This window comes from Oncorhynchus masou, chromosome 28 (genome assembly GCF_036934945.1).
Source record: "Oncorhynchus masou masou isolate Uvic2021 chromosome 28, UVic_Omas_1.1, whole genome shotgun sequence".
In the NCBI taxonomy this organism is placed as follows: Eukaryota; Metazoa; Chordata; class Actinopteri; order Salmoniformes; family Salmonidae; genus Oncorhynchus; species Oncorhynchus masou.
In genome coordinates, this window is record NC_088239.1 from 73,390,678 (window position 1) to 73,418,670 (window position 27,993).

The 27,993-nt window shown below is 45.8% G+C and overlaps 1 protein-coding gene across 7 annotated transcripts; it reads right to left on the reverse strand.

Moving 5' to 3' along the window:
• Window positions 1–935: 935 nt before the first annotated feature.
• usp20 (ubiquitin specific peptidase 20) lies at window positions 936–26,031 on the reverse strand. 7 transcript variants are annotated; one of them, XM_064943226.1, is made up of 25 exons: window positions 25,961–26,031; window positions 25,247–25,355; window positions 24,751–24,804; window positions 24,583–24,645; window positions 24,012–24,182; window positions 23,547–23,655; window positions 21,242–21,311; window positions 18,906–19,019; window positions 18,468–18,567; window positions 16,999–17,503; window positions 15,872–16,024; window positions 15,618–15,730; window positions 15,248–15,420; window positions 12,090–12,184; window positions 11,484–11,517; window positions 11,323–11,368; window positions 10,967–11,147; window positions 10,555–10,681; window positions 10,229–10,398; window positions 9,209–9,290; window positions 8,700–8,808; window positions 8,503–8,605; window positions 8,077–8,145; window positions 6,488–6,666; window positions 936–3,328 (listed from the first exon to the last, which is right to left on the reverse strand). In XM_064943226.1, the coding sequence occupies exons 2-24, from the start codon at window positions 25,325–25,327 to the stop codon at window positions 6,503–6,505; spliced, it is 2,886 nt and encodes a 961-aa protein (XP_064799298.1). In that variant the 5' UTR covers window positions 25,328–25,355; window positions 25,961–26,031; the 3' UTR covers window positions 936–3,328; window positions 6,488–6,502. The 7 variants fall into 7 exon arrangements, with proteins under 7 accessions (XP_064799298.1, XP_064799299.1, XP_064799303.1 ...); XM_064943227.1 differs by having other exon boundaries at window positions 25,885–26,010; XM_064943231.1 differs by having other exon boundaries at window positions 18,489–18,567; window positions 24,030–24,182; window positions 25,247–26,010.
• Between the last annotated feature and the right edge of the window lie 1,962 nt (window positions 26,032–27,993).

A 27,993-nucleotide genomic window follows, 5' to 3' on the forward strand; every position in this document is an offset into this window, starting at 1 on the left:
AGCAGCAGCAGTCTTGTTTGGGTGGGTCAAAGAGAGAGAGAGGGGGGGGTTGATAACACAGCACCTTTAAAGACAGAGGGATTGAGAGAGAGGAGGGGGAGAGAGTGACAGAGGTACACATTACTTGTCTCACTCACCTTGTATGTTTAACTGCTCCTGTCTGCAAAGGATGATCAGTGTGCTCCATCTCCTCTCCTCCTTCCTCTCTCCCCTTAGTCCTCACTCTGTCTGGGTTGGCTTGATACAGTCAGAGCAGAGCCAGGCGTAGGGAACAAAGACTAATGACATCACAGTCTCACACAGTGAGACGACACTGTTCTCTCCTTCACTCACTCACTCACTCACACACACACACACGGTTCTCTCTCCTTCACTCACTCACTCACACACACACACACACAGTGGACATGGGCACGCACGCAATACATGTGGGTCACCAAAGCAAGAAGAGGGTGTGTCCAATTACATTAATTTACCCAGCATGCAGTAGGGGGGGGGGGGGGGTGGGGGGGTCAGTGGCCCCTAAAACATCCCTAAAAGCTTAATCAATGGGAAGCGTCTGGTCTTCTAGATTACCTATTGATCTGGTCACCATTCCAACATTAAAAATCATAACTCTTCCCTCATAAGTGTTTGGAAAGATGGCCCAGTCTGTGAGCAGCATTGTTATAACCAGATACTAAACCACTAATCAGTGTATCCTATGGGGTGTGGCAGTGGGATAGGTAAGTGGTCATCAATACATCAAAGTGAGACATATTGATCATATTGTGTCATGGTTCAGAATGAGAATATTTGTTAAATGGATGTCAGCAAGCAATAATTGTGTTTTCTGGACACGCCCCTGCCAGTATAAACCAAACTCCTGGTTCTAATTCAACACTGTGCCGTGCCTTTGTGTGAAAACCAGTGTTCAAATATGATTACACACCAAGCACAAGATAGAGCAGGCTTTTAATCATATAATCATTTATAATTACATCTGTTTTCCAGACAATCCCAGACAATCATCTGAGTGTGGATCAACCACGGAAGTCAAATAGCAACAAAAGATCACCATCACTATGACACTCTCTCTCTCGTCATTGAAAAACAGCAGTTGATTAACTCCTATTATTGTTTTGGGAAAAAGATATGAGGCTAGTCATTATCTATGCAATCAATCCCACCACAGCAACATCTTTATGTTCAAACATTTACCAGTGAAAATGAAGCGCTTACACGCAAGTGTGTGTACACAACCCAACGTAGACACACAAACCAGGAATTCAGAGGTGAATTGAGAAAATAATCACAGAGCGCTGGAATGTACCACAGGGACCCTCACTGTATAGTCAGCTGTCATAACTAAGTTACAACGCTTCAGCAACCCATTGGCAGCCTATAATAATAATAATAAACTAAGGTGTCTGAGCACAGATAGACCATCAAAGGCTTTCATTGCACTTCTCTGCAAAAACACTTGGAGGTTTCACTTCTTTACAGAATTGGCAAAAACAAAGGAATACCAACAAATATATAGAAAAAAAAGAAGGGGCAAACATTTACTTCTCTTTGGACACCGACATACCAATTACCAGCACAGAATCACTCAAACTTTCACATTTAGGTTCCAACAGTCATTCAGCATCCATTACATAGCATTACTACAGTAGACAGACACGCTTGAACGTATGTTAGTTAACATTTAAATGGCTAGTTGGCATTCTGAAGGAATCAGAACTCAGGTGAAGCTCATAATGACATGCCCGCTTGGATTACATCATCTCCCTCTTATACATTGTTAGAAAAAAAAGGTGCTATCTAGAACCCAAAAGGGTTCTTCAGCCGTCCCCATAGGATAAGCCTTTGAAGAACCCTTTTGGGTTCCATGTAGAACCTTTTTTGGGTTCCATCTGGTTTTTACATGGAACCCAAAAGAGTTCTACCTGGAACCAAAAAGGGTTGTCCTGTGGGGACAGCCTCAGAACCCTTTTGGAACCCTTTTTACTAAGAGGGTACACAACAACATCCTCCTGCCAACCGATACCAAAGAAAAGGAAAACAAGTTTGAACATCTGTGTTAGCGTGCAGTACTAACATGCACACTGCAGGTTAATGAACCTTTATGGTAAGAGGGATAAGGGTGAATATGATATTTCCCCAAGCAGAGAGACGAGTGCAGGCTGGTGCAGGCTAGTGACCTGGGGGAGTGTTGAATTCTGGGATATGGAGCTGGGGAGAAGTACGAGACGTGATAGAGATTTGACAGATATAGCCCTTCGCACTCTTCCACACTGGTCACCTCTACCTCTATCCCTGCAGGGGGACTGGGGGTTGGACCCCCCTCTCTTTCCTCCTCCTGACCTGGGGCTACTCTCCTGAGGGTCCCCTCCTCCCCTGTAGATCTGCTGCGGTTTCCTAAGCCTGGTCCCAGAATCGTTTGTGCCATCTTGCCAACTAGACCATAGAGTTAGTAAGATGGCACAAAACAGATCTGGGACAAGGCTCATCTCCTACACCTCAAAACCTTGTGAAATCACTCACTAAGGAACAGAGAGAGAGAATCCCCTCATCTGCTTGTTCCTACTGTCTGTAACACACAATATTAGGGGGTCTTGATGGGATGAGCTTTAATCTGTATGACTTAAACAAATCAATTGTAACGTCAATTGACTATGCGATGAGACGGCACGAGTCACGCCAATCGGAAAACACTGTAGTCCTCCTCGGAAAGAAGCAGAACATTCAACTCTGAACATCCTTTTATTTCTTTACATTTTTTACATCAGTCCTTATGTTGTCTCGTGAAAAGAAAAATGGCGTGTCGTCACTGAATGTCCTGTGTGGAGCAGAATGTACATGTTGACCCGAGTCTTCAAGCAGTGATTAACACTGACGATGTCACACTCCCTGGCATCATGGTCCCAAACACCACTACCTCCCTCCACTTCTCGTCTGAACACCTTTAACGATGACACACCTACTACACTGGTACAGCAGCTCTTTAGATTTAGACTTAACCAACCATAGCTGCTAACAGCATCAGAAACATGGCGTCACGCAATGTTAAATTTTTCACTTAGAAATCTTATTAAGATTTATTCAATAAATAAGACCTTTTCACTACGGTAGGATGATAATTGACAACAATGTCCTTCTGCACAGGTAATAGAATGAGGCGCGTTGCTACGTTTTACAAAGTGCTCCTGACCATGCTTCTCTTCACCCAGGTGCTTCTCTTCACCCAGGTGCTTCTCTTCACCCAGGTGCTTCTCTTCACCCAGGTGCTTCTCTTCACCCAGGTGCTTCTCTTCACCCAGGTGTAGGAGTCAGACAGACAGATGACCTAGAAGGGAGGGAAGGAAGAAAAAAGTAGGCTTAAGGCTTCCGCATGCTTCTGTTTGGCTGGCGCCTAGCTGAGCTCGGCTGGGCTAACCGAACGAGTGTGCTCGCATAGCCACTTTAAAACACCTTTGCTTGTAAATTGGAACGAAAAGCGTCAATAGTACTGTTTGTCCATCTTGAGACGGCATAGCCAGTATACACTTCCTCAAAATAGTCTGAATTAATATACCTCTTTTCCTGAGGATATCTTAGTCTCGCAATTTTACATTTAACTAAGATGTTTGGTACAGTATTTCTCAATGCGAAAATGAGCATGAAAACAAGTAATCTGTCATTGAATGACAACAAAGACTTTTCTGAAGAATCCCTACTGTTGAAATCAGATGAAGGCACATAGACTTCGGCTACCAACTTCGGCTTGCTTTAAGATAAACATTTGTGTGCCCGAACAACTGGAAAAAAAAAAACTTTACCCAAGTCCAAAACTAACAAAAGAAAGACAGATTAAATTGTCCCGAACACAACCGTGAATTCACATTGATTCAGTGTTCCTTCCATTTTTTTATGTGCATTAGCAACTCACAACAAAAAATAAACAGCCAAGTGATCCCAGTTCTTCTCCCGACATTCTCTTTTCCCTTCGGTATGTGTCTCAATTTCGATCCGACCGCTTCCTCTACACACACTCTTGCTGACTCTGCATGACTGCAGCGGGTTTACTAACACGTTAGTTATAGTAGCTATGTTGACTACGACGTTAGCTGATATGGTGACATATGTAGGCTGTGTGTAGCGGTTATGATATGGTATGATAATATTTGGCTTGGAAAGTTGTTGTGTTTGGCACTGATGTCCACAAGCAAAAGGAAAAGGTGAGGGGAGGTGATAGAGCATATATGCTGTAATAGAAATAAGGCCACGCTCATTGAAATAGGCACTGACCGCCACTGGGTTACAACCCCCCCACCACCTAAACATAGGCAGGTTCCAGACTGAAATATGAAACAAAAACAGGTAGGGGTGAAGTCAAACGCAGGGAAAAAGAAAGCTGCATTTGGTGCGTTATCTACTGGTTAAAAAGGGACACATTTTGCATTCAAATGCTATTAACTGTTTGTCTCAACTCCCAGTGATATTGATGAGAGACGCACTTGCAGTTCTTCATTTAGCAAATTACCTCGCAACTGAACTAGGCCATTGACAATGGCTGCATATCAACTGAACTAGGCCATTGACAATGGCTGCATATCAACTGAACTAGGCCATTGACAATGGCTGCATATCAACTGCAATCATTTCTGTAATCAGCACTTTTTCCCCCCCAACGGTTAAAGACGAGGACTTGCGGAGCACTTTATATCCGTGGCAAATTATTTGAAAGATGCATATCCCCTCCTATTAACGTTACAGCATTGTTGTGTTGTGTAGGCATATCTGTAAAAAACAGTCCATTTTGATGATGATTAGGACCGGTTAGTGGTAGTTTTGTGATAACTGCATTGTGCTTTTCATTTTGGGGGAGGACCCAGAATATTTTCTGTTTTTTTGTTAGCGTTACCGATTTGAATTTCGTTTAAATGTTCAGACCTCTAATAGAATTGCGTAGCTTTTGATGTTTTATTGTGCAAGACAAATTCCAAATTATGTTCTATCACTCTCTCACTCTCTCACTCTCTACCTAGTTACAGTATCTGGGATCTCAAACACAGTTGACCTGATTTACAAACTGTTTATACATTACATGAAGTACATTACACACACACACACACACACACACATAGAATGCACAGGTAACTTCCAAAAAGGAAACACCGACATAAAGCTTAATAAATGTGGTGTTTTGTTGGTGGTGGTGGAGACCGCTGTCTCAGGTGACACTCCAGAATCTCCCAGAAGTGTTCAATTGGGTTGAGATCTGGTGCTCATCAAACCATTTAGTGACCACTTGTGCACTGTGGATGGGGGCATTGTCATCCTATGAGGTTATAGCCATGCTAGTCAAAATAATGGCCTGCCCAGCATTTTTATACAAGACCCTAAGCATTATGGGATGTTATTTGCTTAATTAACTCAGGAATCACTTGTGTGGAAGCACCTGTATCCCTCATTTACTCAAGTGTTTCCTTAATTTCGTCAGTTACCTCTATGACGTCATGAAAATGGAGTGGACTGTAGTGGTACCAGACAGTTCCAGGAGAATGACCTGAACTACGTGAGAGAACAGAGTGGACTGTAGTGGTACCAGACAGTTCCAGGAGAATGACCTGAACTACGTGAGAGAACAGAGTGGACTGTAGTGGTACCAGACAGTTACAGGAGAATGACCTGAACTACGTGAGAGAACAGAGTGGACTGTAGTGGTACCAGACAGTTACAGGAGAATGACCTGAACTACGTGAGAGAACAGAGTAGACTGTAGTGGTACCAGACAGTTACAGGAGAATGACCTGAACTACGTGAGAGAACAGAGTGGACTGTAGTGGTACCAGACAGTTCCAGGAGAATGACCTGAACTACGTGAGAGAACAGAGTGGACTGTAGTGGTACCAGTTACAGGAGAATGACCTGAACTACGTGAGAGAACAGAGTAGACTGTAGTGGTACCAGACAGTTCCAGGAGAATGACCTGAACTACGTGAGAGAACAGAGTGGACTGTAGTGGTACCAGTTACAGGAGAATGACCTGAACTACGTGAGAGAACAGAGTAGACTGTAGTGGTACCAGACAGTTACAGGAGAATGACCTGAACTACGTGAGAGAACAGAGTGGACTGTAGTGGTACCAGACAGTTACAGGAGAATGACCTGAACTACGTGAGAGAACAGAGTGGACTGTAGTGGTACCAGACAGTTACAGGAGAATGACCTGAACTACGTGAGAGAACAGAGTGGACTGTAGTGGTACCAGACAGTTACAGGAGCCAACAGGTCTAGTACTGAAGTGTTTAGTAGAGACAGGAATGTTTATGCTACATCGTCCTTAGACCTGAGGTGGGTGGTTGTGTGTGTGTGTGTTTGGTTTCTTGTGTATGGATGTGGGAAACCGTCTGTGGGCAGAGATGATGCTTGGGTGCGTGTGTATGTTTGCTTGTGAGTGTGTTTATAAATCAACACACTTGGGTGTGTGTGTAAACACAACGTGTTTAAGTGTGTGTCTCACCATTGTGTGTGTTTCTCAGAGTGCCCTGGTCTCTGCCTCGATCTTCCTCTCTCTGTGCAGGCTGTCTGTGTCGAGGGCCGGGGCCGACACTGTCTGTCTCACTGCAGTCTCAGGCCCTCCACCGTAGATACTGAGAAGATACTGCCACGTCTCCTCTGAGATCTGACCATAGTCAGCCCCTAGGAACATGCACACATTAACACGTACAAATGAACACACACACGTGCACACATTAACACGTACAAATGAACACACACACGTGCACACATTAACACGTACAAATGAACACACACACGTGCACGCATTAACACGTACAAATGAACACACACACGTGCACACATTAACACGTACAAATGAACACACACACGTGCACGCATTAACACGTACAAATGAACACACACACGTGCACACATTAACACGTACAAATGAACACACACACGTGCACACATTAACACGTACAAATGAACACACACGTGCACACATTAACACGTACAAATGAACACACACACGTGCACGCATTAACACGTACAAATGAACACACACACGTGCACGCATTAACACGTACAAATGAACACACACACGTGCACACATTAACACGTACAAATGAACACACACACGTGCACGCGTAACACGTACAAATGAACACACACACGTGCACGCATTAACACGTACAAATGAACACACACACGTGCACACATTAACACGTACAAATGAACACACACACGTGCACACATTAACACGTACAAATGAACACACACACGTGCACGCATTAACACGTACAAATGAACACACACACGTGCACGCGTAACACGTACAAATGAACACACACGTGCACGCATTAACACGTACAAATGAAACACACACGTGCACACATTAACACGTACAAATGAACACACACACGTGCACGCATTAACACATACAAATGAACACACACACGTGCACACATTAACACGTACAAATGAACACACACACGTGCACACATTAACACGTACAAATGAACACACACACGTGCACACATTAACACGTACAAATGAACACACACACGTGCACGCATTAACACATACAAATGAACACACACACGTGCACGCATTAACACATACAAATGAACACACACACGTGCACACATTAACACGTACAAATGAACACACACACGTGCACACATTAACACGTACAAATGAACACACACACGTGCACGCATTAACACATACAAATGAACACACACACGTGCACGCATTAACACATACAAATGAACACACACACGTGCACGCATTAACACATACAAATGAACACACACACGTGCACGCATTAACACATACAAATGAACACACACACGTGCACGCATTAACACATACAAGTGAACACACACACGTGCACGCATTAACACATACAAATGAACACACACACGTGCACGCATTAACACATACAAATGAACACACACACGTGCACGCATTAACACATACAAATGAACACACACACGTGCACGCATTAACACATACAAGTGAACACACACAGGCCCAGACTAATACACACAGGATCACGCACCCAGACAGACCGACCAATCGACACGTGTAACAGCATATACTGCTTACTTTGCTTTAGTTGTATGTGTCCCCCTTTCATCACACCAATCTTACTGTTGTCAATAGGACCAGGGGGTTCTGAGAAGACAATGACAAGCACCCCCAAGAGCTTTAGTGTCGTTACTAAAGAACATTTCACACTGTATTTATTCCCTCTACATATTCGGGGCCAGTATTCATAAATCGTCTCAGAGTTGGAGTGCTGATCTAGGATCAGTTTCGTCTATTAGATCATAATTGATAAGATTATAGGTACAGGTGGGGTCCTGATAATAGATCCGCACTCCAACTCTAAAACACTGTGTGTATATGGGCCCTGGTCTGCACAGAGGATACAATGTGATAATTATAGTGTATTAAGTCATCCTGATCTTTAGCTTCCATTGGTACTGTAATGCCTCTGATTATAAATCAACCATTCTCATAGAATCGTACCGTTGTCTTTGCCCTTGACGAAGTTCTCCCACTCCCTGAACCACTGCATGCTGATACACAGGATGACTGTAGGAGCCTCCTCCGCCTGGAACTCTTTATTCAACTGGAGACAGACCAGGAGAACAGGTGAGGATACAGGACACACCACACACTTACAGGCAAGCGCGCACACACACACAGTGACCCATCCCTCTTACCCTGATAAAGGTGTCTATTTCCACCTTTCTGCGTTTGACCAGAGCCTCTATCTCCACCTGGCAGATAGCACACACGTACAGGTGGTTCACTGCTGGGCCTCCTCCAAAACTAGGAGACAGACAGACAGACAGTTAGTTCGATGGACAGAGAAATAGATTGGCATTCAGACAGAAGCTGTGTTCGAATACTAACATACTGTATACTACATACGATTAGTTCATTTTAGTATACCGTAAACAAACAGTATCCTTTCAGTTGAGCGTACTAGCTCTTCGCCTGTCTATCAGAAGTTGATGCTGTTGCTATGCAACCTATTGATGGACAGTCAGACAGAGAAACAGGTGGACAGTCAGATGGACAGTCAGTTAGACAGATGGACAACCAGTCAGACAGTCACAGACAGACAGACCGTCTGATGGACAGTCAGACAGACAGTCTGATGGACAGAGACAGATGGACAGACAAGTGGGTAGGAAGACAGACAGTCGGACCGACAGTCTCATCTTACCTGTTGTACAGGTACTCCCATACATTCTGCGGCAGGATAACCACCAGGTCGTCTATATAGTGGTACTTGTTGGGTGGGATCCCTGGACAAAATGTGAAGAAGATTATTTCAATGAGGTTGTGCTGGGGGTTGAGAGAGGTTTTGCTGGGGGTTGAGAGTGGTTGTGCTTGGTATTTGATGGTGGGGTTGGTGAGGGCATAGAAATAGAATGCCTAGATCCTCAGACCAGATCAGTGGAGGCTGCTGCTAAGGGGAGAACGGCTCATAATAATAGCTGGAATGGAGTAAATGGAATGGCATCAAAAATGTTTTTTTTTGTTTTTTTAAATTTTTAATGTGTTTGATACCATTCTATTCACTCTATTCACTCTATTCCCTCAGCAGCAGCCTCCACTGGAATAGATGGGTGGAGTTTGTACTTTTGGGACTACTCGATTGGTTCCAGTGTGCCAGGAAGCGCAATCAAGCACATCTCAAAGTATTTGAAAGAAAACAAGTACTACTTGAAGTGAGCCCAGGTCTAGATTGAGTCTGGTTGATGTTTAGGATGTGTTTTTGTGGTAGGTTAAGTACAGTACTGACCTCCGTGCTGGCAGAGAAAGGTGTAGTTGATGTTTAGGATGTGTTTTTGTGGTAGATTAAGTACAGTACTGACCTCCATGCTGGCAGAGAAAGGTGTAGTTGATGTTTAGGATGTGTTTTTGTGGTAGGTTAAGTACAGTACTGACCTCCGTGCTGGCAGAGAAAGGTGTAGTTGATGTTTAGGATGTGTTTTTGTGGTAGATTAAGTACAGTACTGACCTCCGTGCTGGCAGAGAAAGGTGTAGTTGATGTTTAGGATGTGTTTTTGTGGTAGGTTAAGTACAGTACTGACCTCCGTGCTGGCAGAGAAAGGTGTAGTTGATGTTTAGGATGTGTTTTTGTGGTAGGTTAAGTACAGCTCTGACCTCCGTGCTGGCAGAGAAAGGTGTAGTTGATGTTCAGGATGGGGTCTGGTGGTAGGTCCAGTACAGTACTGACCTCCGTGCTGGCAGAGAAAGGTGTGGTTGCTGATGGGCCCTGGCTCAGTGAAGGTGTTGAACTTGTTGAGCCACTCTCTGGAGATGTAGAACTGCAGCAGGCTGGGCTCCTTCATGTTGGCTAGAGCCACAACCTTCTGCCTCTCCCTCACTGACTCCTCACTGCTCTTCCTGTGGACACACACACACACACACACACACACGACCAGACACACACATGACCAGACACACACATGACCAGACACACACACACATACCATAACTAGTTCAGCAAAACAGAAATACATTGTTATTATCATTGTAATGTGGTATGAAGGTTAGTCTCGCCTGTAGAAGAGCACATAGGCCTCAGCATTCTGCACCACCGTCTCATGGACCTCTGTTACATACTGGTCATCAAACTCATACCACTGACCGTTGATCACGTTCTGACAGTACGCTATGTAGTGACCACCTGGGGGGGAGAGAGACAGAGGCAGAGAGACAGAGAGGAAGGAAGTGCAGAAAGGTAGATAAAGGTATGCTGTGAAATCAACCATATTCATCAGTGTGCAGCTATCTATTTCTGTACCATGACCTCCCTTTCTGTACCCTGCAGCTGAAAGTTACTGGTTGTGATAAACTCACATTTTTACATGAGTTGACACACATTTTGAGTTGAATCAAAACCGTAAAGCCTAACAACCATGTTCCCTAAACGTCAGGTAGTACAGTCAGTCAACTGTTACTTGTTACTCACTGCCTGCGGTGCCATGGTGACAGATGACGGACAGCAGATCGTAAGTGGTGATCTGGGAGAGGCTATCCTTGGCCAGGAAAGGTCGGAGGTCGAGTCCCTCCAATGGGAAGGCCACGTGACTGTTGATCTTGAAGGAGTACATCACCTCATGACGAAAACGCTTCAGGTGAATGCACAGAATCTGTACACACACAAAATGTTTCATGTAGATTTCCTGAAACAAATGCCTTATCACGATAAATCAACAACATTACACAACTTCTGTATCTGTAGTCGCTTTGATAAAGCATGTTTTATCTTCTTTGCAGAATGTCAAAGTATGAGATAACAGAAGGGGACAAAGATAAGAGCATTACCTCAGGTAGCTGAAGTACTTTGCAATATTTAACACCATTTCTCAATCTGCAAGATAAGTGAAAGTGTATTAAAATGTGTGCTGAAATGTGATCTGTATTATCAACTAGGCAGATTAATCTTCTAATGCTAAATGGAACTACAAATTCTCCAAAATACTTACTTTCTACACTTTTCACAGCTGTACATGTTGTCCCCTGCAAAACAATTAAGAAATTACTGAAATTATTTCACGACAGGATATGGTTTCTTATTAAAAAAAAAACATTTAAGCAGGAAAATCCTATTGAGACCAATGTCTCTTTGGCAGGGAGCCCTGCGTCACAAAAAGTGCGCTGTGATAAGCAGTATCTAATGGTTTTAACGCAGTGGCAGCTGCATTCATATAGATAATGTCGCCTTAATCCAGGGCCGACATGAACGTTGATTTAATTATCTGTTTTCCACTATTAAGCGAGAGGCACCATTTATTTCTAATGAAGAAACCCAGTTTTATTCTCAGCTTCTTAGTTAACTAATCTATATGCGTTTTAAAAGACAACTTATCACCCATCCAAATGCCTTGGTATTTCTAAGAGGGATAACGCTCAATTTGCAAACATGTAAATCTGTGGAGTCAATGTTGTGGGCTCTAGAAAATAACATACACTTCTTCCTTATTCAGTACCAGTTTAAAGTTAACAAGAGCTTTGTGTGTGACATTAAAAGCAGTCAGTAGATCAGGAATGTTGATGCATTCTATTGGACAACTGTATATTTTTGAGTTTACCTTTGAGCTCATCAGCAGCAAAGAAGGCAGCGAGACAGTCCTCCAGCGTTACCATGGGGCCCCAAAACCAGCTGGGGATACAGGACACCACAAACCTGCAGAGCGGGGAATGGGGGGGTATACAGGAATAAATAGCAAGTAGTATGTAGCTGTTACATGTGGTTTACTACTTGTTACAAGGTCATTACATACTAGGTAAGGTTATTTCCCTGGAATGAATCATGGCAATGGTAAGTCTTACATTGCACAACTGGCTGTTGCAGATAGAAATGTAATGAATAGAGCTGACACCATTCCTTGTTCTAGATGACAGTCAATTACATCTGTTCTACACAATACATTTCTATCTGAAGGTTCTGTAATGTTGCACCCTCTTGAACGGGCCCCAATGCTAACCCCTTCCCCAGCTCTCTACCCCCATCCCCATCCCCAGCTCTCTACCCTCATCCCCAGCTCTCTACCCCCATCCCCATCCCCAGCTCTCTACCCTCATCCCCAGCTCTCTACCCTCATCCCCAGCTCTCTACCCCCATCCCCAGCTCTCTACCCCCATCCCCAGCTCTCTACCCCCATCCCCATCCCCAGCTCTCTACCCCCATCCCCATCCCCAGCTTTCTACCCCCATCCCCATCCCCAGCTCTCTACCCCCATCCCCATCCCCAGCTCTCTACCCCCATCCCCATCCCCAGCTCTCTACCCCCATCCCCATCCCCAGCTCTCTACCCCCATCCCCAGCTCTCTACCCCCATCCCCATCCCCAGCTCTCTACCCCCATCCCCATCCCCAGCTTTCTACCCCCATCCCCATCCCCAGCTCTCTACCCCCATCCCCATCCCCAGCTCTCTACCCCCATCCCCATCCCCAGCTCTCTACCCCATCCCCATCCCCAGCTCTCTACCCCCATCCCCATCCCCAGCTCTCTACCCCCATCCCCATCCCCAGCTTTCTACCCCCATCCCCATCCCCAGCTCTCTACCCCCATCCCCAGCTCTCTACCCCCATCCCCATCCCCAGCCCTCTACCCCATCCCCATCCCCAGCCCTCTACCCCCATCCCCAGCCCTCTACCCCCATCCCCAGCCCTCTACCCCCATCCCCAGCCCTCTACCCCCATCCCCAGCTCTCTACCCTCATCCCCAGCTCTCTACCCCCATCCCCATCCCCAGCTCTCTACCCTCATCCCCAGCTCTCTACCCCCATCCCCAGCTCTCTACCCCCATCCCCAGCTCTCTACCCCCATCCCCATCCCCAGCTTTCTACCCCCATCCCCAGCTCTCTACCCCCATCCCCAGCTCTCTACCCCCATCCCCAGCTCTCTACCCCCATCCCCAGCTCTCTACCCCCATCCCCATCCCCAGCTTTCTACCCCCATCCCCAGCTCTCTACCCCCATCCCCAGCTCTCTACCCCCATCCCCAGCTCTCTACCCCCATCCCCAGCTCTCTACCCCCATCCCCAGCTCTCTACCCCCATCCCCAGCTCTCTACCCCCATCCCCAGCCCTCTACCCCCATCCCCAGCCCTCTACCCCCATCCCCAGCCCTCTACCCTCATCCCCAGCCCTCTACCCCCATCCCCAGCCCTCTACCCCCATCCCCAGCTCTCTACCCCATCCCCATCCCCAGCTCTCTACCCCATCCCCATCCCCAGCTCTCTACCCCATCCCCATCCCCAGCCCTCTACCCCATCCCCATCCCCAGCCCTCTACCCCCATCCCCAGCCCTCTACCCCCATCCCCAGCCCTCTACCCCCATCCCCAGCCCTCTACCCCCATCCCCAGCCCTCTACCCCCATCCCCAGCCCTCTACCCCATCCCCAGCTCTCTACCCCCATCCCCAGCCCTCTACCCCCATCCCCAGCTCTCTACCCCCATCCCCAGCCCTCTACCCCCATCCCCAGCCCTCTACCCCCATACCCAGCCCTCTACCCCCATCCCCAGCCCTCTACCCCCATCCCCAGCTCTCTACCCCCAGCCCTCTACCCCCAGCCCTCTACCCCCATCCCCATCCCTCTACCCCCATCCCCAGCCCTCTACCCTCATCCCCAGCCCTCTACCCCCATCCCTCTACCCCCATCCCCAGCTCTCTACCCCATCCCCATCCCCAGCCCTCTACCCCCATCCCCAGCCCTCTACCCCCATCCCCAGCCCTCTACCCCCATCCCCAGCCCTCTACCCCCATCCTCTACCCTCTACCCCCAGCCCTCTACCCCCAGCCCTATACCCCCATCCCCAGCCCTCTACCCCCATCCCCATCCCCAGCCCTCTACCCTCATCCCCAGCCCTCTACCCCCATTCCCAGCCCTCTACCCCCATCCCCAGCTCTCTACCCCCATCCCCATCCCCAGCTCTCTACCCCTACCCTCTACCCCCAGCCCTCTACCCCCAGCCATCTACCCCCATCCCCATCCCCAGCCCTCTACCCCCATCCCCAGCTCTCTACCCCCATCCCCAGCCCTCTACCCCCATCCCCAGCTCTCTACCCCATCCCCATCCCCAGCCCTCTACCCCCATCCCCAGCCCTCTACCCCCATCCCCAGCCCTCTACCCCCATCCCCAGCTCTCTACCCCATCCCCATCCCCAGCCCTCTACCCCCATCCCCAGCCCTCTACCCCCATCCCCAGCCCTCTACCCCCATCCCCAGCCCTCTACCCCCATCCCCAGCCCTCTACCCCCATCCCCAGCTCTCTACCCTCATCCCCTACCCTCTACCCCCAGCCCTCTACCCCCAGCCCCATCCCCAGCCCTCTACCCTCATCCCCAGCCCTCTACCCCCATCCCCAGCCCTCTACCCCCATCCCCAGCCCTCTACCCTCATCCCCAGCCCTCTACCCCCATCCCCAGCCCTCTACCCCCATCCCCAGCCCTCTACCCCCATCCCCAGCCCTCTACCCCCATCCCCAGCCCTCTACCCCCATCCCCAGCCCTCTACCCCCATCCCCAGCCCTCTACCCCCATCCCCAGCCCTCTACCCCCATCCCTCTACCCCCATCCCCAGCCCTCTACCCCCATCCCCAGCCCTCTACCCCCATCCCCAGCCCTCTACCCCCATCCCCAGCCCTCTACCCCATCCCCAGCCCTCTACCCCCATCCCCAGCTCTCTACCCCTACCCTCTACCCCCAGCCCTCTACCCCCAGCTCCTACAGCTGCCTTCCCCAGACCTGCGTATGGAGTCCATGATGTAGGTGATCCAGCCCTGGGACCCGTAGACGTCCAGAGAGACCCCGGTCTTGGCTGGGATGTTCTGGTGGATGGAGGAGTGTAGCTTGGCAAGGTCCTCCTTACCTGGGATGGGCAGAGACAGGTCCTGGAAGGTCTCCACAGTGGTCGAAACCTAAAGGGGGAGGAGAAGAGAGAGAGGGGGCGATGAGAGGAAATGGACCAAAACTTCTGTTAAAAGGTCTACAAATTAAAAGAGGTCAACATTCAATATTCATGTGACAGTACTGAGGTTTCAACAGAGGTAGTAAAGCAGAGTTCCTATGGGAGTGTCGCCCCCTGGTGGTGGTCCACACACACAGCACAGCTCACCCTGTCACAGGTCAGACACTGGACCAGGCTGAGGATGGAGCCGTCAAATATGTCTGAGATGACACTGCGGTAGAGAGACTGTTTCTTCTTCTTGGCACCCAGGATCAGCTGGGCTAAGAGGTAGATTATGGGAAATGGAGTGAAATAGTTTGTGTGTGTGTGAGAGGGTAAGGTGTGTCTCTTGTGTTTGGGTGGGAGGGTGTGTGCACAAGTGACTGTGTGTGTGTGTGTATGGACGAGGACACCCCCCATACCTTTCTTGAAGGAGTATGTGGGCCCTGCAGAGCGGAGGGTGCTAGAGCGAGGGGGGCTGGAGGAGAGTTTTGGTTGCAGCTCCTGGACCGTACGGACAGGGCTGCAGGGGCGAGACTGGGGGCGCTGCTGCATCGATGCCTCGTTGTCTGGCTCTGGGTTGGAGAGGAAAGAGGAAGAGGGGGCTTTTAAGAGATTACTCACAAATCACTACAACAGGTCACTACACACACACACACTACATTTTCTACTTCCATCATTACCAAAAATCTCAAATCTAATCAAAATCAAGCTTTATTTATATCGTACATTTCAGACATGGATGCAACAAAATGCGATTCACAGGGAAAAAAAAACATGAAAATAAAAACAGAAATATTTACTACACAACAAACAAGAAGATAACAAACTAAAGAATAACAAAAAAATGATCGACTAAAAAGCACCCTAAGGAAAAGCAAAGCTAAAAAGGTGTGTTTTAAGATCTCTTTTAAATATGTCCACATTTTCAACCCCACTCAAGTTCTCTGGCAGGCTATTCCAGACGCAGGGGGCATAGTAACTAAAGGCTGCCTCTCCATGCCTCTTGGTCCTAGGCTTTGGGATAGTTAACAGAGGTAGTAAAAGGACTTGAGGGACCTACTGGGTACATAACTTAAAAGCATATCTGGCATGTTTTGGGGTGCACAATCATGGACTGATTTAAAAACCAATAAAATAATCTTAAAATGAATTCTAAAACTCAGGCAGCCGGTGCAGAGAATTTAAAACCGGTGCATAACGTATGCTCTCCGTCTGGTCCTGGTCAGTACCTGTGTATTCTGTATGTTTTGCAGTTGACCAATGGCTTTCTTGGGTAGACCAGACAGGAGAGCATTACAACAGTCAAGCCTGCTTGTAATATAACCCATGTATGAGTCTCTCTGTATCAGACAGAGAGAAAGGGATGCACCTTGGCAATGTTTCACAGGTGGAAAAAAAGCGATTTTTGAAGACATTCCTACGGTGTGACTCGAAATTGGGTTCAGAATCTAAAATGACACTTGTTTAATATTTATTGCCTGTGAATTAAAATATGCGTCCAGATTCTCTTTCTGTGCTTTGGCTCCAACAATAACAAAGCCCATACCTGGAGTGTTGCTGCTCTGCATCTGCCCCTGTGTTTGACTCTGACTGGGGCTCTGTGGTCTAGGGGGTGTCCCCTCCACCTCCTCCGCCCCCCTCTCTAGAGCCCCCTTCTCGGCCGCCGCCGTATCCACATCTGCGTCCTCGTCCATCTCCTGGGAGCCTCCGTGGAGGGGCGAGCCCAAAACCCTCTTCTCCTTCAGCCTCTCTTTCTCCGAGATGGGTCCTCCTGTCCCTGATCGCCCCCCAGTGTCTGTCCCCCCTCCTCCCACCCTCGGGGACACCCCGCACTCGTCCTGGATGAGCAGCCCCGCCTCCCCCAGCCCTCCTCCTTCTCCCCGGTCGCTGCTGGCACCTGAGTCGCAGGAGAGGAACTCGTCCTCGGCGGGGGAGCGGTCGCTCCCGTCCCTCCGCTCGTCCCCCTCACCCCCCCTGCCGAACTCTGCCAATGGCTCCTTGAGCTCCTCGTGGAGCTGGTCCATCAGACAGCGCAGAAACTCCTGGGTATCCTATGTAGTAGTATACAGGGCGAGAGGGAGAGTGTGTGGAACTGTCTTATATACTCAGATCTCACACAAACACACACACACACACACACACACTACACAAACAAAGAGGTAGAAGAGGGGAGGATGCTGCTCTATCAAGTAGAAAGAGAGAGGGGATATTGGTGTGGGAGGACTACGAAGCAGGGAAAGTGTGTGTGTGTGTGTGTGTGTGTGTGTGTGTGTGTGTGTGTGTGTGTGTGTGTTCCCTGCAGCGCTTAGGCACAGAAAGTCATTGAGAGTGTGTGTGATGGTGAAAGAAGGTGAAGCATTAAGAGAAACAGAGAGAAAGCATGCTGATCACACAGGCTCAACACAATACTATTTTCACAGCAGTTTTGTCATTGTATTTTTCCACAGCAATCAAAACCAAAAGTCACATACACACAATCCCATTCCAATCAATCAAACACCCATTAGGCCAAGCAGTAACATCAAAATGTCCACTAGTTACTGTGTGTTAGTTACAGCATGTCAGCATCCCAAATGGCACCCTATTCCCTATATAGTGCACTACTTTTGACCAGATCCATAGCACTATGGTCAAAAGTAGTGCACTACACAGAGAATAGGGTGCCACTTGGGAAGATCTCAATTGCATACTCCTCACGTCCTCTCTCCTGACTTTCTCCTTCAATGGGTTTTGAGAAGGAGACGAGGAGAAAGGACGCAAGGAGTATGCAATGGAGATCTTCCCCATTTCACTGTCTTGGCACCCTACTTCCAGGTATCACTGACAGGGTTAGCCAATCAGCAACACAACAATCAACCTATGAAACTTCACTGTCCCTGGGGGTCCATTTGGTTTGTGGCAACAGTGATTATTTTGGGGGTATGGGACACAGGTAGAGGTGGGTTAAGTCGGGGTTAAAGAGAGGAGCCAGAGGGGGGGTAGGGCTAGGGGTCAGGTCATCATTTTGTTTCCTACCTGCTGGGAGCTTGCCCCTACCTGCTGGGCGTAGCCACGGAACATAGGGTTGACCAGCTTGATTCCCTGGGACAAACTGGTGGGGACCACGTAACTAGGCCTGGAGGAAAGAGAGAGTGGTGGAGGAGAGAGAGTTACAGAGAGAGAAGGTACGTGAGAGCGAGGGGATGAAGAAGAGGAAGCAGAATGTGTAGCAGACCATGACTAAGCAGGTAGACTCATTAAACATACGTTAAGTCACACGTTTTCCAGGACAGCCCCCCTTGTGAAGGTGTCTTGGGGTAAGATGTATTTTCTTCTATTACATAGGTCAGACAGTATCATTTAAAAACACAATTTTGCTGCTTTCTTGTGAATATCTAGCCCAAAAATGTTCATGTTGAATGGTACATACAGACTGTAATATTCAACATATTAGCATGTCCATTGGTACACTACCGTTTCTTGTGCCAGAGCTCAGAGATTAGTTTCTGGTAGCTCTTGCACAGCGCAGGTTTCTTGTCTGTCCGCACCAGTCCACTGCAGTCCAGGAAGAACTGAGTGAGAGGAGGACTGTAGAGGGATTACAGGGGGTTAGAGTGGATTAGAGGGGGTTAAAGTGGGTTAGAGGGGGTTAGGGGAGGGACGGAGAAGAAAGAAGGAACTGGTCAGTTGGAGATCCAATCTATGAAAACTAACACACTGGCTTCTGCTGAGAAGAGCAATCCCTACAGGATTCCACTGCAGTGATTGGTTGAAATTGCGAGCCCTCTTTTTGTACTGCAGTGATGGGTCAGCCTTACGTGATACCATTGTGATGAATTTACTGTTTTATGCGGGTGATTGGTCAAATATGCAGGCCCTCGGATAATACACAGAGTATAGCAAACATTGGTAACACTTTCCTAATTTTGAGTTGCGTGGGCATGGACTCTATAAGGTATTGAAAGTGTTCCACAGGGATGCTGGCCCTTGTTGATTCCAATGCTTCCCAGTTGTGTCAAGTTGGCTGGATGACCTTCAGGTGGTGCACCATTCTTTATACACACGGGAAACTGTTCAGAATGAAAGCCCCAGCAGCGTTACAGTTCTTGACAAACCGGTGAGTGACAATTGAGACATGGATTATGTATGCGTGCCATGCAGAGGGTGAATGGGAAAGACAAAAATATTTAAGTGCCTTTGAAAAGGGAATAGTAGCAGGTGCCAGGCCGCACTGGTTTGAGTGTGTTCCCTGTGGAACGCTTTGGACACCTTGTAGAGTTTCTAATGTTTTGTACACTCAAGAGTAAGTTAGAAAAAGACCCCACTGAACGATTCAGTACGTTAGAGAAAGACCCCACTGAACGATTCAGTACGTTAGAGAAAGACCCCACTGAACGATTCAGTACGTTAGAGAAAGACCCCACTGAACGATTCAGTACGTTAGAGAAAGACCCCACTGAACGATTCAGTACGTTAGAGAAAGACCCCACTGAACGATTCAGTACGTTAGAGAAAGACCCCACTGAACGATTCAGTACGTTAGAGAAAGACCCCACTGAACAATTCAGTACGTTAGAGAAAGACCCCACTGAACAATTCAGTACGTTAGAGAAAGACCCCACTGAACGATTCAGTACGTTAGAGAAAGACCCCACTGAACGATTCAGTACGTTAGAGAAAGAACCCACTTAACGATTCAGTACGTTAGAGAAAGACCCCACTGAACGATTCAGTACGTTAGAGAAAGACCCCACTGAACGATTCAGTACGTTAGAGAAAGACCCCACTGAACGATTCAGTACGTTAGAGAAAGACCCCACTGAACGATTCAGTACGTTAGAGAAAGACCCCACTGAACGATTCAGTACGTTAGAGAAAGACCCCACTGAACGATTCAGTACGTTAGAGAAAGACCCCACTGAACGATTCAGTACGTTAGAGAAAGACCCCACTGAACGATTCAGTACGTTAGAGAAAGACCCCACTGAACGATTCAGTACGTTAGAGAAAGAACCCACTGAACGATTCAGTACGTTAGAGAAAGACCCCACTGAACGATTCAGTACGTTAGAGAAAGACCCCACTGAACGATTCAGTACGTTAGAGAAAGACCCCACTGAACGATTCAGTACGTTAGAGAAAGACCCCACTGAACGATTCAGTACGTTAGAGAAAGACCCCACTGAACGATTCAGTACGTTAGAGAAAGACCCCACTGAACGATTCAGTACGTTAGAGAAAGACCCCACTGAACGATTCAGTACGTTAGAGAAAGACCCCACTGAACGATTCAGTACGTTAGAGAAAGACCCCACTGAACAATTCAGTACGTTAGAGAAAGACCCCACTGAACGATTCAGTACGTTAGAGAAAGACCCCACTGAACGATTCAGTACGTTAGAGAAAGACCCCACTGAACGATTCAGTACGTTAGAGAAAGACCCCACTGAACAATTCAGTACGTTAGAGAAAGACCCCACTGAACGATTCAGTACGTTAAAGACCCTACTAAACGATTCAGTACGTTAAAGACCCCACTAAACGATTCAGTACGTTAGAGAAAGACCCCACTGAACGATTCAGTACGTTAAAGACCCCACTGAACGATTCAGTACGTTAGAGAAAGACCCCACTGAACGATTCAGAACTTACCATCATCAAAGCACGTTTTCACCCACTCTATAACATGCAGGGAATTGTTGATTTTGCAAAAAAATCTGCTATTACAGAATCGTGAAAAAACTGGAAGACGAATACACATATGCTCACACACTTTCAGCTTTACGAAACGAGACAGGAAGTGACCTCACCAGTTGGACAGGGCTTGAAGAGCTGCGTTCATGTAGCAGGAGTTACCGATATTCTTCATCCCTGTCAGACCTTTGAGAAAGATGTAGGGGGGAAAAAAGAAGCTAATAACGTCATACAGGTATATTTATAATATTATATGGTAGGACTACGATACAAGCCACTCTAATGTTTACACCTAACATTTGGAGAACAGGCCTATATACAGTATGTGGGATCTTCATTTGACCAGTTTCTCACAGGAGTAAAATATTCCTGGATGATTCGATTACTCTAAGAGATCATTTATTATGGGAAATTAGCTTTGCTAGGCTACAGTAGGCTGTAGTTTAGGTGTGTGATCTAGTTAGTAAGAACTGCAGGCTTTCAGTGAAGTTATGTAAACCACAAGGCTCATTTTAATTTCTTGCAGCACATGAAAAAATATCTGCAACAACAGAGTGATAAAATTAAGATACTACATCTGTTAGTGAAAATGCATGACATGGACCCTGTCAGTTAATATTGACCGTCAGTCTATTACCATTGTCTGGTACGTACTCTTAGGCCCCAAAGCAATTATATTTCTCTTAACCCAGAGCTCGTCTCATTAGGCTCTCAGATAATTTGGGAGGTCCCTGACAAAATCAGCTTGGTATAATTCACTAAGGAATAGACCTGCTAAGCGTGTCATCTAGAGAAAAGGATGAACAAAACGATTGTACAGAGCTCTATATCTGATCGTATGTTACATTTAAAATGCAGACCATATCTGATGGCTATAGTTGTCACCCATAAAGAGAGAACTTCTGGTTGAATGCATTCAGCTGTGCAACTGACTAGGTATCCCCTGTACAGGCTAAGGGTATCAGTTGAACTGTGTATATGTTGGACAATATACAGTGCATTCTGAAAATATTCAGACTCCTTCACTTTTTCCACATTTTGTTACAGCCTAGTTCTAAAATTAAATTATTTTTCCTCAATCAATCATGACAAAGCAAATACAGTTTTAGAAATGTTTACACATTTATTACAAATAAAAAACTTAAATATGACATTTACATAAGTATTCAGACCCTTTGCTCAGTACTTTGTTGAAGCACCTTTGGCAGTGATTACAGCCTTGAGTCTTCTTGTGTATTACACTACAAGCTTGGCACACCTGTACGTGGGGAGTTTCTCCCATTCTTCTCTGCAGATCCTCTCAAGCTGTCAGGTTGGATGGGGAGCATCTCTGCAAAGTTATTTTCAGTTCTCTCCAGTGATGTTTGATTGGGTTCAAGTCCGGGCCACTCAAGGACATTCAGAGACTTGTCCCGAAGCCACTCCTGCGTTGTCTTGGCTGTGTGCTTAGTGGTTTTTCTCCTGTTGGAAATTGAACCTTCGCCCCAGTCTAAGGTCCTGAGCACTCTGGAACAGGTTTTCATCAAGGATCTCTCTGCACGTTGCTTGTTCATCTTTCCCTCGATTCCAACTAGTCTCGCAGTCCCTGACGCTGAAAAACATCCCCACAGCATGATGATGATGCTGCTACCACCATACTTCACCATAGGGATGGTATTGGCCAGGTGATGAGCGGTGCCTGGTTTCCTCCAGTTGCTTGGCGATCAGGCCAAATACTTCAATCTTGGTTCCATCAGACCAGAGAATCTTGTTTCTCATGGTCAGAATCCTTTAGGCAAATTCCAGACGGGCTGTCATGTTCCTTTTACTGAGGAGTGGCTTCGGTCTGGCCACTCTACCATAAAGGTCTTATTGGTGGAGTGCTACAGAGATGGTTGTCCTTCTGGAAGGTTCTCCCATCTCAACAGAGGAACTCTGTCAGAGTGACCATCGGATTCTTGGTCACCTCCCTGACCAAGGCCCTTCTCCCCTGATTGCTCGGTTTGTCTGGGCGGCCAGCTCTAGGAAGAGTCTTGGTGGTTCCAAACTTCTTCCATTTAAGAATGATGGTGGCCACTGTGTTCTTGGGGACCTTCCATGCTGCAGAGGTTTTTTGGTACCCTTCCTCAGATCTGTGCCTTGACACAATCCTGTCTCAGGGCTCTACGGACAATTCCTACCTCATGGCCTGCACTGTCAACTGTGGGACCTTAAATAGACAGGTTTGTGCCTTTCCAAATCATGTCCAATCAAATGAATTTACCACAGGTGGTTGTAAAAACAATCAAGATGTAGAAACATCTCAAGCATGATCAATGGAAACAGGATGCATCTGAGCTGGAAAAAGTGAAGGCGTCTGAATACTTTCCAAATGCACTGTATACTTTACTGTTATTGAATAGTTGCCATGATGACCAGAGGGGGGTGTGTGTCAGAGGTTACCTCTGGGTTTGAGGTCATCCTCCTCCGACTCTGACCCCTCTTCTTCTGCCACCGCGATGGGCACCGCCTTCAACGGGCGATGGTGACTCACTGGTTGATGAAATGCATCCTGGGAAAGTTATTCGTTGTCAATAAAAAAAACAATAAGAACATAAGTCTGTGTGCCTGTGGGAAGCCAATTAAAATATAAAAACACAGAATTGGCTGCATTTCAGCTTACAAGTGTAAATGTGAGCTGATCAAAATTAAACATAGTTGAGTAAAACTTTATAATAAATAAATAATTTATACACAGTACATAATGCAGGCCTTCTGAATAGTTTATGAACCCTTTCTAAATTAAAATATATTTTAACCATAGTTGATATAGGGCCAATCCCAAATGGCTCCCTATATAGTGTACTAATTTAGACCAGTACCCAAAAGGCACGTAAACATAGTATAGTTGAATATAGCTGAGCTGACCTTTGTGCGATGGCGTACCTGGTTGTCCATAGCTTTACAGTGGTGGGGAGTGTGAGTGGCAGACATAGCAGATACTACTGCAGGCCTCTGCTCTAGAAACACCTCCCTCTCACACACATAGCACCAGATCCTGAATGTTGTCAGGTTTACTGTCAGGCTGTGTTTCTTAGTCTAGGGAGGAGAGACACAGAGACACACTTAATATGATTTTGAAAAACATTTTTGTTGCATGAAATGCTAGGGTGGCAGGTAGCCTAGTGGTTAGGGAGGTGAGCCAGCAACCGAAGGGCTGCAAGTTCAAATCCCGGGTCTGATGGGGAAAAAAATCAGGAAGTGAGCTGGCAACCGCAGGGTTGCTGGTATTATATCCTAAATGCTGTTGCACATGTGTCTCTCTGAGGAGGTGGAAGTGAAATTTTGGTTGAGCCAATAAAGTGATCTTGAAATGGCATCTCTCAAATCAAAATCAAATTTTATTTGTCACATACACATGGTTAGCAGATGTTAATGCGAGTGTAGCGAAATGCTCTCTCTCACAACACAAAGAAGAAAAGCTCTGAGCAGAATTCACCTGAGCATGTAGGGTGCTGTGATCTGAAAAGGATTCTCCACAGCCAACATATGGACACTCGCTCTGAACAAAATAAAAAAAACTATTACATTAGTCTACGGGTAAAAATATCTATTATGGTCCACAGAATATCTGAAACAGTGAAGAAAAGCAGCCTCTGCTGTTTACCTGAAGACAAGCCCAGAGGTTGGGTCCTCCTGCTACACATAACTGGCAGGTTCCCTTCAAAACACAAAACAATTATACAGCACCATCTCCTGTGTGATTTTGTCAGACCACCAGAATGTATTGTACATTTTGTTTGACATTTTGTGGGACTTAGGGCCTTTTAGACCAGAAAAATATGTGAAGGCAAATCTAGAAGACATGACTCAAGAGCAAAAGACATGACATGACCCATTCCATACATATTCTAGATGCTCGACAACGCGAGAGCTTGGGGATATAAGGCTATATCTGCAAGATGATTCTGAGATAATTGTCTTTAAAAGTTCTAACCCCTCATTGGTTTTAATGGTGTCAGCATTTTTCATATTGTATTCTTTTGAACTTTAACAATATGAATTTAGGTATTTACAGTACAATTTTGAACAAAATGCAAATATAACCTTATAGTCCCAAGCTCGACTGGGCAAATCTCTTTAGAAACCATCATTTCTCTTACCTTGGATTTCTGCAGAAGGTCCTCCTTGGTGACCTCCCCTATGGATTCCAGGTGGGGACAAATGTCCCCCAGGTCACTCATGTTTATTCAACTTCTTCTAAAGATCTAGCTAATAATACAAAAAAATATTAATCTGATATTTTGTTTGTGTAGATAAAACAATACATTGAAGCAAGCTGAAATCAGCAAGTGGCTACAATAAGTAGACACACTTCAATCAAGGGGTGTGTCTGACTGCCAGAGTAGACTATTACAAAACGTATGTCGAATTAGTCGTACTGTAGAAGGGAATGTCGCCGACAATGATACTCTTTAGTTTAGCTAGGAAGCTAACGTTACTCTACTCACTCAAAGCTTTGAAATTACTGCATTTACTAGTAACTAGCTGCCTGACAACCCATCGACATTCTAGAAATGGATAATCAAATAACTAAACATCTAACTATCGCACATCAGCCAACACAGGTACACTTTTTTAATTTTATAAAACCAATTCCTGCACTATGGTTTGGCTAGAGACACCGAAATCTGACAGCTCTGCTGCAAACTGAAGGCCCTGTTTTTCCACGCCTAACAAGCATCAAAAATCGATGATGACATCGACAACAAATACATGAATCTCATCATGAGCTATTTACCAACACCAGGCGATGTCACAACAACATTCAGATAAGTTCATTTAAGGGGAAACGTGCGTTAAAAATAGGTAAACACCTAGCTAGCGATGGTATCCTGGCTAGCTACTGTGGCTGTTGTACGGAATAGATACCCCATCCCACTTGCTCCCCCGCCCAACTCACACACTGGTTTAACGTCAGTGTTGTTATGCTCCACGTCAGCAAGAACTAGCAGCTTGTTGCTTTATTTCATAGGGATGTTGTTTCGATTCCTTATGATACAATTTACTGGAATACATGTGTCAATAATATCTGTTGGAAAAAGGTATGGTTATTACCACACAAATACCTGCTTGTTAACAAGGTCAAATAGGTATCTTTCAGAATGATCCGTAAGTATTACCCTGCGAATCATTACCTGAAGAAACTCAAAGACATTTAACGGTCATTTTTGTGTTGAGCGTCCAGAAACCGCTTTGCATTGATTTTGGCACTGTCTACACGTAAAGAGATTATGCCAAGACATTTGTAGTTAATAATATTCTTGAAGACTTGTTTACATTTTAGTCTTCTCCAGAGCAATTTACAGTAACGAGTGCAAACATTTTCGTACTGGTCCCCCGTATGAATCAAACCCACAACTCTGGCTTTGCAAGCGCCATGCGCTACCAACTGAGCTAAGGATACATCGTAGAATGATAAAATGTGATGCCAATTTCCGTAACTATAAAAACGGATAAAGATTTTTTTTATACCTCAAATGTAATATTCATAAATGTAAATTCACTAATAGAAAAACACTCTTCCTTGTTTTCTATAAAGAGTTGGAGCAATACTTTAAGAACAAATTCTTATTTAGAATGACGGCCTACACCGGCCAAACTTGGACGACGCTGTGCCTACTGTGCGCCGTCCAATCACGGCCGGTTATGATAGAGCCTGGATCCGAAGGTTTTCAAATTGTACAAACATATACGGACGTGGAATTATACATTCAAAATGCCCATTAAGCAACGTGCATAACCAAGCACACAGGTTTAACCCCTCTGCTGTGTTCCGGGCGAATTGGACCGATTTACAAGTTTTCTCTCTGAAAAATGTAGTTAATTTAATCTGATTGTCATCTGAACACACAAAATACATTTGGATGATTTTCATTACATTTTGGGTGTATTATTTAACTTTTGTACGCCTGTGGTGTTCCCGGTCAAAAATGACATGTCATTAGAAATGAATGGGTGAACCTACAATTAGTCTATAAAATTGAGTTCGGGCACATGCCCATTCATCAGATGGACACACTTCCTCTCCATGACCCCCACATGCATGTATGTTTGAACACACACACCTCACTCCCCTTCTTGGCTTCCATGGCAACCCCCACGGAACCTTTCCCCCACGGGAACCACACCTGTTGGCATTCTCACAAACAATCGCAACATTGTTTCATTAATATATAGAACTTTTCTCGCAGCTCTTGTACAGTATATAAAGTTTTTTTGAGGCCTTGCTCTCAATTTATTCTGTGGTAGCATAATGACCAAACGATATACTGTATTTGAGGCTCTTGATCATATCTTTGATCATGACACTGGTGAGGAGGAAAGAGTCCCTGTTAAACTCTGACTCAAAGTAGTCTGTGATAAATAGCACAATATGTTTCATCTGAGTATTTGTTATAGTCAAAATAATTTACATTTACATTTAAGTCATTTAGCAGACGCTCTTATCCAGAGCGACTTACAAATTGGCTTACAAATCCATACATTCTGCTTTTTTCTACTCAAAAACGAGTCGTATGAGCTCAGGTCAATGATACCTACAGGCCATAAATACCAAATAGAAGTCCAAAACGTGTAATGTTCACAAGAACTTAAGTTGATAAAAAGATCTAAGGCAACATTAGGTGATAATATATATTATAAAATATGTATTATCAGCAATAATGTTGCGGTAATTTTGGACACATAATTACACATAATTAATTAACATGAAACGAACACAACAGGAGGGTTAAGAAATAAAACATATAAAAATATATATGTTCATGTATGTATTTTTATTTTTTATTTTTTTTACAATCGTCACAATATACGTCACATCCGGTTTGGGGGAAAGTGGTGCATTAGT

What these genes read in the sequence shown, in the direction of transcription:
- usp20 (XM_064943226.1), bottom strand. Translation starts at nt 25,327, where the DNA reads ATGAGTGACCTGGGGGACATTTGTCCCCACCTGGAATCCATAGGGGAG. An exon ending in AAGTACTTCAGCTACCTGAG is followed by an intron (nt 11,148 to 11,322) that starts GTAATGCTCTTA and finishes GTGTGTGTACAG; the next exon opens with ATTCTGTGCATTCACCTGAA. An exon ending in TGGGAGTACCTGTACAACAG is followed by an intron (nt 8,809 to 9,208) that starts GTAAGATGAGAC and finishes TCTGTCTCCTAG; the next exon opens with TTTTGGAGGAGGCCCAGCAG.